This window comes from Colossoma macropomum, unplaced genomic scaffold (assembly GCF_904425465.1).
Source record: "Colossoma macropomum unplaced genomic scaffold, Colossoma_macropomum, whole genome shotgun sequence".
NCBI classification, from domain to species: domain Eukaryota; kingdom Metazoa; phylum Chordata; class Actinopteri; order Characiformes; family Serrasalmidae; genus Colossoma; species Colossoma macropomum.
The window spans coordinates 54,256-67,997 of NW_023494801.1; the positions used below are offsets into that span (position 1 = coordinate 54,256).

At 42.1% G+C, this 13,742-nt stretch overlaps 1 protein-coding gene across 1 annotated transcript in view; it reads left to right on the plus strand.

Annotated features, from left to right (window-relative positions):
- trak1b (trafficking protein, kinesin binding 1b) overlaps positions 1-13,742 on the plus strand; it is a 44,053-nt gene that overhangs the window by 9,372 nt on the left and 20,939 nt on the right. The window contains exons 2-5 of the mRNA XM_036590220.1: positions 3,451-3,645; positions 12,133-12,209; positions 12,555-12,671; positions 13,525-13,628. Coding sequence (XP_036446113.1) covers positions 12,159-12,209; positions 12,555-12,671; positions 13,525-13,628 — 272 coding nt within the window. The 5' untranslated portion in view covers positions 3,451-3,645; positions 12,133-12,158. The remainder of the gene's footprint in view (positions 1-3,450; positions 3,646-12,132; positions 12,210-12,554; positions 12,672-13,524; positions 13,629-13,742) is intronic.

The following is a 13,742-nucleotide window of genomic DNA, read 5'->3' on the forward strand; positions in this document are numbered from 1 at the left end:
CAGTCTCTGCCCTGAGACTGAGGAGGGACAGTGAGTGAGTGGCCATATCAGTCCTACACCATGTCTCTTGTAAAATAACAATGTCAGTGTTTTTGATATTGGATTGAAAATCTTTGTTTAGACTTTTTAGTCCAAAGACTGAGGAGTTTAGACCTTGAATGTTCCACATACTAATTGAAAGTGAAGCCATGTTCATAGGTCAGTCCCTTTTTTTCTTTAAAATGAGATAAACAATGAAAACTATATCAACTTCAAATATATAACTATGTAATTTTTGTTATTTCATATGTGAAATAGATAAGCGAGTAGTAGCTACGTTAGGAAATTCTTAATAGTTTTAGATCATGAAACAACAGTGTAATAAAAGCATGTGGTATTTACATAATATGTTTTGTACAGATGTATTCTAGTAGCTGTTTGATTTCACTCATCTGTGTAAAGTTCTGTGGAGTTTGGAGGGCTTCAGCGTAGCTGCGCTGTAGGACACTGTCCTGGGAGAGAGGGGCTGCTCGAGGTGTGGGTTCGGATTGATGCTGGTGTGCTGGTCTGGTTGGTGGTGGGCGCTGAGCTAGTCCATATGATAATATATAATATATTGTAATACAGTGTAGCAATTATATTGGTGTGGTTGGATGGGGCTGTAGTGTTGGTCTAGGTGTCACTGGGTGAGCTGGTCCAGTTGGTGGGGAATGATGTGTAGGCTGAGGTGGACCGTGCTGTCCTGGCAGGTGTCGACCTCTCAGGAAGTGTTTATAGATGACTGGGCTGACGGCTGCATATCTGTGGCGGTGTGGCTGCGGTTTTAGGGACTCTGCTCTGTGTTGCTGTACTGTGTAGGAACGCCTGCCATGTGCAACATCTTTAAGTGTTCTGGCGAATTCCTTTATCATGTGCTTGCTTAGGTGCACATGGTCATAAAGGTGGTAGGGGGTGATGGTGGAGTGGTGGGCCAGGTGTACATTGGGCAGGAGGGCACATCCTCTAGAGATGTCTGCGTTGACCCTCTGGATGGTGGCAGGGTGGAAGTCCTTGCGGGGCAGCAAGGTAGAGATGATAATTTTGGCGTAAGGAAAGGATTCAGCAGCTCTCTCTGCTACTCTGCACACCAGTCCTCCGACTCTCTCTTACTCTAGTCTGAGGTCATTGGTGCCAGTGTGGATAATCATGTATTTGGGAGTGCCGAGGTTGGGGTCAGAGAGTATTCTGTGGGCATCTCTTATTTTTGGGCACCAGATTTTCGATGTTGTTTGACCTGGGAAGAGCTTGTCCTCTTGTAGGAACTTTCCACTGGAGTCGATCAGAATAGCGACATCAATGTCTTTTCCTGTAGACAGTCTGCTGCTGTGCTGCTCTGCTGTTTCCTCTGCTGTAGGGTTCCTCACCTTTTTGGGCAGGTCTCTAGGTGTTTCAGAGGGCGGCTCAGGATGGTCTTGCTGTGTGATGGGCAGATTTTGAGTGGTGCTGGGAGAAAGCTGGGGAGCAGTGTGGGGGGTGTTCAGCTGTTTAGTGGGTGTCTCTATCTCTGGCGCAGCTCATCTTTGAGGCTAACAGTCTCTCTTTTCAGTTCCTGTTTTATTTGTTCCAGCTCTTCTGTTGTGTTGACTCTAACGTTTGTCAGTTCATTTTTCAGGGCTTCCTTCTCCTGTAGCAGGTTTTCTATGTCCCCTTTCAGATCCTGTACAGACAACTTTAGCTGGTTTGTGGTCTGGCTGAGCTGGTTTGTGGTCTGGCTGAGCTGGTTTGTGGTCTGGCTGAGCTGGTCCCTGAGGAAGCTCATGTCAGTGCTGGTGCTTATGTGGGTGTGAATGTGCTCCCTCAGTTCCACCAGCTCCACTTCAAGCAGGGAGAGGCTGTTCCTGGTCTCAGCTACAGTGGAGTGGAGGCGTGGGCTCGTGGGAGGGGCAGTGCTGGCTGAGGGGGTGCTGTGTTCTACAGAGACAGTGGGGTGGTGGGGGGCTCTGTTTCTCTCTCAGCTTGTAGTAGTTTGGGCGTGGGGGCTGGACTGTGGGCTTCTGCGCTTTCACATTCAGCTAGAGCTGTGAGACGGGGAAAGGCCCCTTCAAGCTTCAGCAGTGCCTCCTCGCTGCCCTGCACCATCACTGTACCGTTCTGGTATAAATTCACTGTTAGAAGCCGATTTTCAGAGTCTTCGTCGGCATCCTCAAAAATATATATTTGACGGCCTTTGCAGATCCCTCGTTTTGTGGTGTGCGTGAAGTATTTCCGTAGAGCTGAATGCCATGCTGTACTGCGTTCAGTGTAAAAGAGCAGGTTGGTGGTGGTTCTTTTCCCTTTGATTATACTGCAGTCTTTAAACAGAGTCTCAGTGTTTTCTCTCTGTGTTTTCTGTTTATGCTGCTGTCTGCTGCTGTCAGAGCAGATCTCTGTGGGGAACTCTAAAGCGCGGGAGGGCGGAGCTGCTGCTGCCATTGTAATACAGTGTAGCAATTTTTTTTGAAAAATGCCAGCAGCTCGGTCGGCCAATCAGAGGAGGCAGTAACTGTCAGATTAGCAGCCTCTGCAAACTTGGCGCATTTAGCAATGTCTGGTCAGTTTTTCTTTTTCTTTTCCTCTTTATTTCACCTACACCCGTATGGTGTTACGCTCTACTGTCTATGAGTCTCTTCTGGTGTTCTTAAATGTTTTTCTTACCCCTAATGTGAGGCAGAGTTCTGGGGCCGTCTGAGTTCAGACTCCGGGCGTCACTCCGCTCCTGTTTTCTATCTGTTTAGTCCCTGTTTCTTTCCACTGCTGTTCCTTAAAGCATCTTTAAGTTTATTCCAGTAGGTTTGTAGGTCCCTGTTCAGGTTCTCTTCTCTTGTCTCCTATCCTCCCTGTCTTGGTTTCCTTTTCTTCCTGATGCGTCCTGGTGCGTTTGTCTCTTGTGCTAACGGCTAACGGCTGCTCTCCTAGCTAGTCTCCTTTTGTTATTTATTTTCTTTGTTTTTCTGTCTAATTACGTTAACATCAGTTCAAATTCACATTTACTGTTGATAATTTGTTTATATGTTGTTTGTTTTCTGTGATTTATCTCATTTTAAAATAAAAACTTGTAAAAGTTTTAAGAGCTCTCTCTCTGTGTCTCTCTCTCTGTCTCTTTCTCTCTGTCTCTGTCTGTCTCTCTCTCTCTCTTTCTCTTTCTCTCTGTCTCTCTCTGTCTGTCTCTCCCTCTCTCTCTCTTTGTCTCTCTCTGTCTGTCTCTCTGTCTCTGTCTCTTTCTCTCTGTCTCTTTCTCTCTCTCTCTGTCTCTCTCTCTCTGTCTCTCTCTCTCTGTCTCTCTCTGTCTCTTTCTCTCTCTCTCTTTCTCTCTCTCTCTGTCTCTCTCTCTCTGTCTCTCTCTGTCTGTCTCTCTCTGTCTGTCTCTCTGTCTCTGTCTCTTTCTCTCTCTTTCTCTCTCTCTCTGTCTCTCTCTCTCTCTCTGTCTCTCTCTGTCTGTCTCTCTCTCTGTAGATGTGTGTAACAGTACTGATCTCCCGGAGGTGGAGATTATCAGTCTGCTGGAGGAGAAGTTGCCGGTTTACAGGCTGAGAGCCGACTGTGTTTATGGATATGATCACGACGACTGGCTGCACACTCCACTCATCTCTCCGGACACGCGCATCGACCTGACCACAGAGCAGATCGAAGAGACCCTCAACTACTTCCGTAAGTGACATTCTGCACTCTGAGCTACTGACCGTCTGCAATGCAGCTCACATCTGCTCAGCACATCTGAGAGTGATTACTGAATATAGAAGTTAATCAGTAATTCATAGTTGATACTGAATAATTAATAGTTGATGCTGACTAATTCACAGTGGATACTGAATAATTCATAGTGGATACTGAATAATTCATAGCAGATACTGAATAATTCATAGTAGTTACTGAATAACTAGTAGTAGATACTAAATAATTCATAGTGGCTACTGAATAATTCATAGTAGTTACTGAGTAATTGATTATAATGAATAATATTAATAATAAATTATAAAAATTAATAATAATCTTAAGATTCAGATTGAACTGTATTCCAAACACAATAACATGATGTAAGCTCTATATATTGATATTAATATAGTAAGTGGATGTTCAGCTGTGACCTTGTAGATTAGGGTTAACCTAACTTTATTTATTTGTTTATTTGCACAAAGTTTGTTTTCTATTTTTTTCTCACTCTGAGTAGAAAACAGATAACAGTGTCCATCATCTCTGCATTCAGAACTCAGTCCGTTCTGACTCTGCAGGCTGAGTGTTTAAGCGTAATCAGCTTTGTACTATATATAGAATATAAAGCAGTGAGATTTAGAGTTTAATGTGTTATAGTTTAGTTAGTTCAGTTAGTGTTTATGATTTATATAGTTTATTATAGTGTATAATTGGGATGCTGCAGAGTTAATAAAACCCTCATTTGATTAAACAGGTCATGACCCCTTTATACAGCTCCAGATAGAACTTTGTGCTGGTTCCTCCACAGTGGTGTGAATTGATTGGGCAGTATTGACTCAGGTAATCAATGTTATTGTTGAATAAACGCTGCTGTGGTGTTGCTTGGTCATGAGCCCTGAGATCTGACTGTTTGACCCCCTCGTTCCACTCAGAGACCTTGATGCTTGCAGGAAGCTTGATGATCTCGCTGATGGTTTATTAAAGTGTTCATTAAACTGAGTCAGTAAATCTGAAGTGCAGTTGGACTGTTATCTCTTTGTAAATGTCTGACGTCTGAATTTGCTCCTGTGTGCAAACAGATCTTCAACTCTCAGCTTCATGCACAACAAATTGGTGTTAAAAGCTCATATCAAAGCTCTTTTGGTCCAAAGGTGCTTTAAACACCTGAAAGGTTTGAGAGCTGAAGAGTGATGACATCACAACAAGGGGAGAAAGTGGGCGTGGCCTCTGGTTTATTCCCAAGCTCATGCTGTCACAAATATTACCATAAATATGTAGATATTGTTTTCTCTAAACAGAAACCTTTGCAGACAAAGATAAACCAGCTTTCTACACAAAACGAAAACAAGTTCATTTATTAAAAACACTGTGTTCCTAAACTTTTGACCGGCAGTGTGTGCTGCACATCACTGGGAGATCATCTGGAGGTTCAGCGTCATTAGGTCTGAAGAAGCATTTTCACTGCCTAATTACTTTGTTAGGATTTAATTTAGATTCCAGACAATTTGATAAGAGAAAATATTAAATTACTGTGTGCAGCATGATTTGAATCTGCCTTCCAAAATGTCCTTCACAGTGAATCTGCAGTACAGTTTATAAATCAGTTGGAGAAATATGTCTATAAAGAGCTCCTGTTTTAAGTTGTATTAAACTAATAATTCATGATTAGTTTTGTTACAGTGGGTAATTTATCTGTGTATTCAGTGCTGATACAGTAAGTCAGCTGCGCGCTGAGCGCAGATCAGTCCACTTTACATCTTTATAGATCAATCATACATCCATATACAAGCTGTAACATGGACCTGATATTGATATGAATTTTCCATGTTCGTGCCAACCTCTTTCACAGTGTGCCCCGAACTTTTTAACACAACTTTGAATGCACTGCGTTGCTTTTTCATTGAAGATTCATATGAAATTATTTTAAGATCCCACTCTGAGTCTGAGGATGTGTTAAGAGTCTGAGGACAGGTTTGGTGTCTGAGGACGTGTTTGGAGTCTGACGACATGATTGGAGTCTGAGGACATGACTGGAGTCTGAGGACATGATTGGAGTCTGAGGACGTGTTTGGTGTCTGAGGACGTGTTTGGAGTCTGACGACATGCTTGAAGTCTGAGGACATGACTGGAGTCTGAGGACATGATTGGAGTCTGAGGACATGATTGGAGTCTGAGGACATGATTGGTGTCTGAGGACGTGTTTGGAGTCTGAGGACGTGTTTGGAGTCTGACGACATGCTTGAAGTCTGAGGACATGACTGGAGTCTGAGGACATGATTGGAGTCTGAGAACATGATTGGAGTCTGAGGACATGATTGGTGTCTGAGGACGTGTTTGGTGTCTGAGGACGTGTTTGGTGTCTGACGACATGATTGGAGTCTGAGGACATGATTGGAGTCTGAGGACATGATTGGTGTCTGAGGACGTGTTTGGTGTCTGACGACATGATTGAAGTCTGAGGACATGATTGGAGTCTGAGGACATGACTGGAGTCTGAGGACATGATTGGAGTCTGAGGACATGATTGGTGTCTGAGGACGTGTTTGGTGTCTGACGACATGATTGAAGTCTGAGGACATGATTGGAGTCTGAGGACGTGTTTGGTGTCTGAGGACGTGTTTGGAGTCTGAGGACATGATTGGAGTCTGAGGACGTGTTTGGAGTCTGAAGACATGATTGGAGTCTGAGGACGTGTTTGGAGTCTGAGGACGTGTTTGGTGTCTGAGGACATGATTGGAGTCTGAGGACATGATTGGTGTCTGAGGACGTGTTTGGAGTCTGAGGACATGATTGGAGTCTGAGGACGTGTTTGGAGTCTGACGACATGATTGGAGTCTGAGGACGTGTTTGGAGTCTGAGGACGTGTTTGGATTCTGAGGACATGATTGGAGTCTGAGGACATGTTTGGAGTCTGAGGACGTGTTTGGTGTCCTTAGTTTGCTTCTTTAGTTTTAGCTCTTAACTCTATTAGCTCTAAAACGGCTCTTCATTAGCTGCACTGTTCTAGATATTGTATATTATCTCATTTTTTGAAGTTAAATTTTATTCTACCTTTTGATGAAATAATAAACAAATATTGTGTTATGATTGTTTAAAATCGTCTGTATAATTTGTCAGCTGTTTAGTTTAATAAGTAGATTCATTTCGAGAGGCAGGGATCACAACAATCATGAGAGTCAGACAGGCAAACTGTACACACTTAAACAAGATGGTTCTTCAAGGGTTCTTCAGTAAAGGCAATGGTTCTGTTTAGAACCAAGAGTTCCATATAGAACCTTTCCCATGGTTAAATGGTTCTGCAGGTTCTGAATAGAATCTTTACTTTTATTAAGGGACACTTGAATAACAATCTAGTGTGTAGCAAATCCATCAACTGGTCATCTAACAAAGTCAAAAATCAGAACCTATGAGCCACACGTGGAAACACGGCGGAGATTTACACGAAAACCAGAACGAAGGACAAAATCAGAGACAAGTCAACACAACAAGAAGCAGGTGTTGGGGATAATGAGGGGGTGGAGCCGGAATGTTCCACAAGGGAGGCTTCTGTGAATTTCAGCTACAGTGTCAACATCCACATATTTGTTTACAAGACAGAGAGAGAGAGAGAGAGAGAGAGAGAGAGAGAGAGAGAGAGAGAGAGAGAGGGAGACAGAGAGAGGGAGACAGAGAGAGGAGAGAGAGAGAGACTGAGAGAGAGAGAGAGAGACAGAGAGAGAGAGAGAGAGAGGGAGACAGAGAGGGAGAGAGAGAGAGACTGAGAGAGACAGAGAGAGACAGAGAGAGAGAGAGAGAGAGAGACAGAGAGAGAGAGAGAGAGGGAGACAGAGAGGGAGAGAGAGAGAGACTGAGAGAGACAGAGGGAGACAGAGAGAGGGAGACAGAGAGAGGAGAGAGAGAGAGACTGAGAGAGAGAGAGAGAGACAGAGAGAGAGAGAGAGAGAGAGGGAGACAGAGAGAGGGAGAGAGAGAGAGACTGAGAGAGACAGAGAGAGAGAGAGAGAGAGACAGTACTTAATTTACAGATTAAATCCGCTCAATGCGCGTCGGCTCTCAACGCTCACCCAAAAGAGCCGATTCAATAAGTCAACTTGTTCATGAATCACTAACAGTGACGCATGTCAGATCACACGCTCAGGCCAGAGCGATCAATCACAGCATTGATTAGAGGATCCGAGCTCTGCTGCTTCTGATGCAAACACACTGAGATAAACAGATCAGCTGAAGCCGCTCTGAGTGAGTTAGCATTAGCATTAGCCTGTTTCCACTCTGTTAATAGGTTTGTGTTTTAGGATGGTTTCAGCTAAGAGTCAAATCAGTGAATAAAACATAAACACCAGATCGGCCGAGTCAATGTTACCAATGATCAGCACAGATTAGCCTGAGTTATGAATTCTAGCAGAATAGCTGCCACATTTTCTAGCATTTCTTTTCTTGTCAACCTGTTTTGCATTTTCTCACCTGTTTTGCGAGGATCTCATGAGGCAGCATTGCTAATCAAAACTAACACAACAAACTTGATTACTGTCCTAAAACAGTAACAGCTGGAAATGCGGCTCTTTAGCTGACGTAACAGAATTAGCGTTTAGCGTTCACCTCTGAGCATGTTGAGCTCTAGTGATGTTGCATTAGCGGCAGTTTAAGAAGCTTCACTCAGTAACTCAGTGTGTTTTGGTGATAAACTTGTTTTGAAAGTTGCGACTGTAAACTCGGGCGATGGTTCGGTCCTGCTGGTGTGGGTTCACGACTATTTCTTCTCTAATTGATGAACACTAAAGCAGCTTGTGTGCTAATAGCACCCCTGCTGGAGATACTTCAGACTGCTAGATGAGAGTTTTAAAGCCACGCCCACCTGCTTTACATAATAAAAAACAAGGAGTTTTTCTGTTGTTCAGCTTTAGATGTCTTTAGGAAAACATATTTTCATAATTTTTCAACTTCTAGTATGTAATATTATTTAACTTTAGAGCAGAGCAACACAGTAAAATAAAACCAATTTTGATCACTTTCACTTTCTCTAAAATTTTTTGGTGTTCATAGTGATCAGGAGGTGGAGTCTGTGAATGTCCCACCCACATCACCACTCTGGTAACAGTTTATCACAAATTCGTCCCTCTGCAAACGCAGCTCCATCTCTGAGAGAACCGGTTACACATCTTACAGTTTCATTTACTAAAATGTTTAACAGCACAGTGACAGTCAGACAGTCACAGTCAGACAGTTACAGTCACACAGTCACAGTCACACAGTTACAGTCACAGTCAGTCACAGTCATAGTTACAGTCTCACAGTGAGTCTCACAGTGACAGTTACAGTCACACAGTCGCAGTCAGTTACAGTCACACAGTCAGTCACAGTTAGTCTCACAGTGACAGTCACAGTCACACAGTCGCAGTCAGTTACAGTCACACAGTCAGTCACAGTTAGTCTCACAGTGACAGTTACAGTCACACAGTCACAGTCAGTTACAGTTACACAGTTAGTCACACAGTTACAGTCTCACAGTGACAGTCAGACAGTCACAGCCAGACAGTTACAGTCACACAATCACAGTCACACAGTTACAGTCACACAGTGACAGTCAGACAGTCACAGTCACAGTTACAGTCACACAGTGACAGTCAGTCACAGTCAGACAGTTACAGTCACACACTCTCTCTATCTCTCTGTCTCTCTCTCTGGCTATAGTAGTGGTCTCTCTCTCTCTCTTTCTCAGAGCGGTTAGCATTACTGTACAGTGTTATTAGAGCAGCTATAGCCTCCATTCTCTTTATATAACAGCCCCTCCCTCCACTTTCACTGAGGCCAACAGGAGAGAGAGAAAGAGAGCGTAATGGACAGAGAGGATGGACAACACTGTGGAGGATGAGTACTTTGAGCTGGAGTGGTTCTATGAGGAGTTCACTGATGGTAAAGTGTGTGTGTGTGTGTGTGTGTGTGTGTGTGTGTGTGTGTGTGTGTGTGTGTGTGTTGTGGAGCTCTGTAAAGACTATAACTTTGTAGTTTACTGTCTCTCTCTGTCTCTCTCTCTCTCTCTCTCTCTCTCTCTCTCTCTCTCTCTCTCTCTCTCTCTGGGGTTTATTCATGTGTTTGTGAGTCATCATTTTTTATTATAAGCGTTAAACTCTATAATGAGGAACAGAGTGTGTTGTTGTTATTGTTGTTGTGAGGATTTTTCCACTCTGAGGAAACTGAATGCACCTCAGTGTTGACCATGTAGACATTAATACAGTCTGCTGTTATTAATGGAGAGGGTGTATCAGTGAGGGTCTCCATGGTTACAGAGGTGATATAATCAGAAACAGATGTGATGTGATGTGATGCGATGTGATGTGGGAGGTAATAAAAGAGTGAATGTGCTCTGATCCTGTAGCAGCGCTCTCTCTGACCGTGTGCTGTGATGTGATCTGTGTAGCTCTGTAGTGAGTTAGTGTGTATTTGGGGTAGTGATTGAGAATTTTAAAGCTTCCAGCTAAACTGTGTTTAGCTTAAACATTTTATAAACATTAACCTGTTAATGAAAGTCTAATAAAATTACTTGTTACATTATATAAGTAGTTCCATCTTTTTGTGAATGAACTGATTTACCACTCCTTTTTTAAACACTTGTATTTATGAGCTCCTGCTGGTGTGGGTTCATGACTCTTTATATGATGCACACAACAGCAACTTTCCATGACAACAGTGCCCCCTTCAGACTGCTAACATGTGTGAGTGTATGTGTGTTAATTAATAATTCCTTTTTAAAGCGACATCTGACTGTTTTTCGGTACTGCCACGTTTGTTAATGAATCAGCTCAGACTGCGCCCCCCCCCTTACAAAACCAGTGAAGTATTCAGATATTAGATATTTACAGTCATTATGTTCTGATTTGTTTAAACCCAAGGCATTAATATAGATATTAATAGGATAAATCTAAACAAAATTATGATATATTGGACTTTTCATTTGGAGGGGTCTGCATCTTTAAAATTTTTATTTAAATTATTTTATTTTTTAAAATATCTTTTTGAATTCTTTTAAAGTTGAAGGTTTTGGATTCATCATAAGTTTAATTCTTAAATAAAATAACATTTCAAAAAATGCTGTCCCATGTTTTCATGCCACTGCTGACAAAGAGTTTTAGTCTGTAGGCGGAGCCTTATTTAAGCCACACCCCTGCATTTTAGAGCAGGAAGTGAGTCTGCGTCCCTGTAACCCTCATGGCCACATGGTGAGCAGTTAGATCCCATTGTTTTGAAGTAAATGTGTCCCAAAGTCTGAAAATCAGTGTGGAACATTAAGAATCGGCATATTTTCTGCAGTTCAGCACTTTTTAGTGTTTTAATGTAAAATATGATGATTTTCTGTGTGAACAGCTGTTCAAAGCTGTGTTTGCTGGTCTGTACTGGCTGAGTTTCTGAGCTCAAAATGAGCTGAAATTGTCACTGAAACAGACACCACTGACACATTTGGTAACGTTTGGTAGAGTTATGATTGTTTTGGAATGTTCAATCATTAGTTTTAATATAATAAACATAATTAAGGTTTAGAGGTTTTAGTCTAAAGTCCAAGATCAGTTAAAAGTCTAAAATGTTTTTCAGCTCTGACTTTAAACCAGTTCAGCAGAATCATCTGTCTACAGTAAACAAGATTTATTGGCAAATTTTTTATATTCCTATATTTCAGTATCAGACAATACTGAAGGTTTCAGTATCATAATCAGAAAAAAAGTAATATTACTGCCAAAAAAATAAACTGAAAGATTAAACTGTGTTCATGTAATACTTTTATTAATGTGGAAATGATGTAGACATTTTAAACCATAGAGATCTGATTTAAACCAAGTTAAATTCAGTGCATGATTTTCTTCAGGCCAGGTGTTGCAGTGAAAATGTTCCTATTACACTGAGTGTCCTTGAACCAAACGTTCCAGCAGCTTCACACCTACGTTCACAGCAGATCCGTTAAAGAGCCATAAATAATCTGTACATCTGACCTCACATTGTTTAAACATATTTACTTGTAGTGTCAGTGAAATATGTAGTAAATAATTCAGAGCTGTAGTCAGAAAACATGGCTCTGTGAGGCTGTTCTGAGTTTCTGAGTGTGTGTTGATGAAACACTGCAGTGAGCTGATCTGATTCTGGCTGACTGTGGATGCAGTCGCCAGTCACTGAAGTTGTCATGGCAGCGGTTGCCGGGGTGATCTTGCCTGATTGAGCAGGGATGTTGGTGTTAGGAGGATAATGTAAGGTCAGCCGGGGAACGGTCAGTGTCTGTTCACGCAGGCCAACTTTCTACAGCACCCAACTCGCTAAAAAACTGATTTTGTGTTAGAAATGTGTTCATAACAACCAGAACGGTCTCCTGATATGGCGCTGTATCTTCTCAAGGCTGGAATTACATGTGCAGCCTTGAGAATGTTGCATATTTCCTCCTGAGAGTAAAGAGCTTCATTTTAACCCTCTGTTCTTCTGTACATGTCTGTGCTTGACCTTCAGTGCTATGTGCTGAACGAGTGGGCCAGATGACTAAGACCTACAATGACATTGATGCCGTCACCAGACTTCTGGAGGAGGTGAGCAGCCAGTCTGGCATTCATTCACTCTGAGATGCACAGCTTTTTATAAAAAGCCAAGCAGCTTTAGCAGCATTGAGAAGTCTGGACACCTCTACTCATAGACAGTTTTCCTTATTTTTACTCTTTTTCACATTTTAGAATAACAGTGAAGATATCAAAACTATGAAGTAACACATATGGAGCTACGCTGAGACCAAAAAGCGTTAAATAAATCCAAACTTCTATTTTAGGGTCTTTTTTTAACCTAGGTAGCGGCAGGTTTAGTGTGCTGAGTGAAAAACAGCAGTGAGTGTATCTGTGTCAGTAAAGATCACAGGACTGAGCGAATCTTTCACTGTGCAGAAAGAGCGAGACCTGGAGCTGGCAGCCCGGATTGGCCAGTCTCTCCTGAAGAGGAACCGGGCCTTGTCCGAGCAGAACGAGTACCTGGAAGAACAAGTGGGAGCCATCAGAGAGGAGGTGAGAAAGGCTGACCAATCAGAATCCACAGTTCCCTGAAGTGGAATTCAAGCCTGCGTCCTAAACATATATGAAATATTACGTCAAAAATAGAGCACCATCGTTACAAGTATAATCATTAGTGTAGTGTAGTATAGTATGGCATAATATAGTATAGTACAGTATAGCATAGTGTATTGTGGTATAATTAAGTATAATTAAGTATAGTATGATATTGCTTAGTATGTAGTATAGTATGATACTGTATAGTATGGTATGGTATAGTTTGCAATGATATAGTATATTATGATACAGTTTAGTGTGATATAGTATAGTATGATATGATACAATATAGTATGGTATAGTGTGGTATGATATAGTATTATGCAGTACAGTATGGTCCATTGTGGTGTGTTATAGTATAATATGAAACAGTATAGTATTGTATAGTAAGGAATATGACAGTACAGTATGGTATAGTGTGGTATAGTATAGTATTGAACATGCACTGGGGGGGCGGAGCTGTATAAATTAGACTTTTTGCTACATCATCACTTTAAGCCCAGCCCACATGTTGCCTTTTGACCCCGCCTTTTAAATACGTACTCTGTGCATGACTGTAAGAAGCAGCTTTGTGGATGCTGTTACTGTAAGAGGGGCGGAGCTTAGAGAGGAAACTGATCGATTGAGCACTGATATATTAGCTGAGCTCTGACTGACTGACTGACTGTCTGACTGACTGACTGACTGGTGCATCTCAACTAACTTTAATATTATTTTAGTAATTATATAGAGTAAATCTAATGACAGTTTCTCTCTCTCTCTCTCTCTCTCTCTCTCTCTCTCTCTCTCTCTCTCTCTCGCTCTCTCTCAGGTGGCTCAGCTCCATCATGAGTTAAATCTGAAAGATGAGCTTCTGCAGTTCTACACTAACGCTGCAGAGGAGAGTGAGGAGGAGGCAGTGTCTCCATCGTCCTCGTCAGTTCACTCCCTCACCAGACGTCCATTTATTTTAAAAAACTATTAGTCATTAGTGAATCAGTACTGCAGTACTGAACACTCTATTAGTCATTAGTAAATCAGTACTGCAGT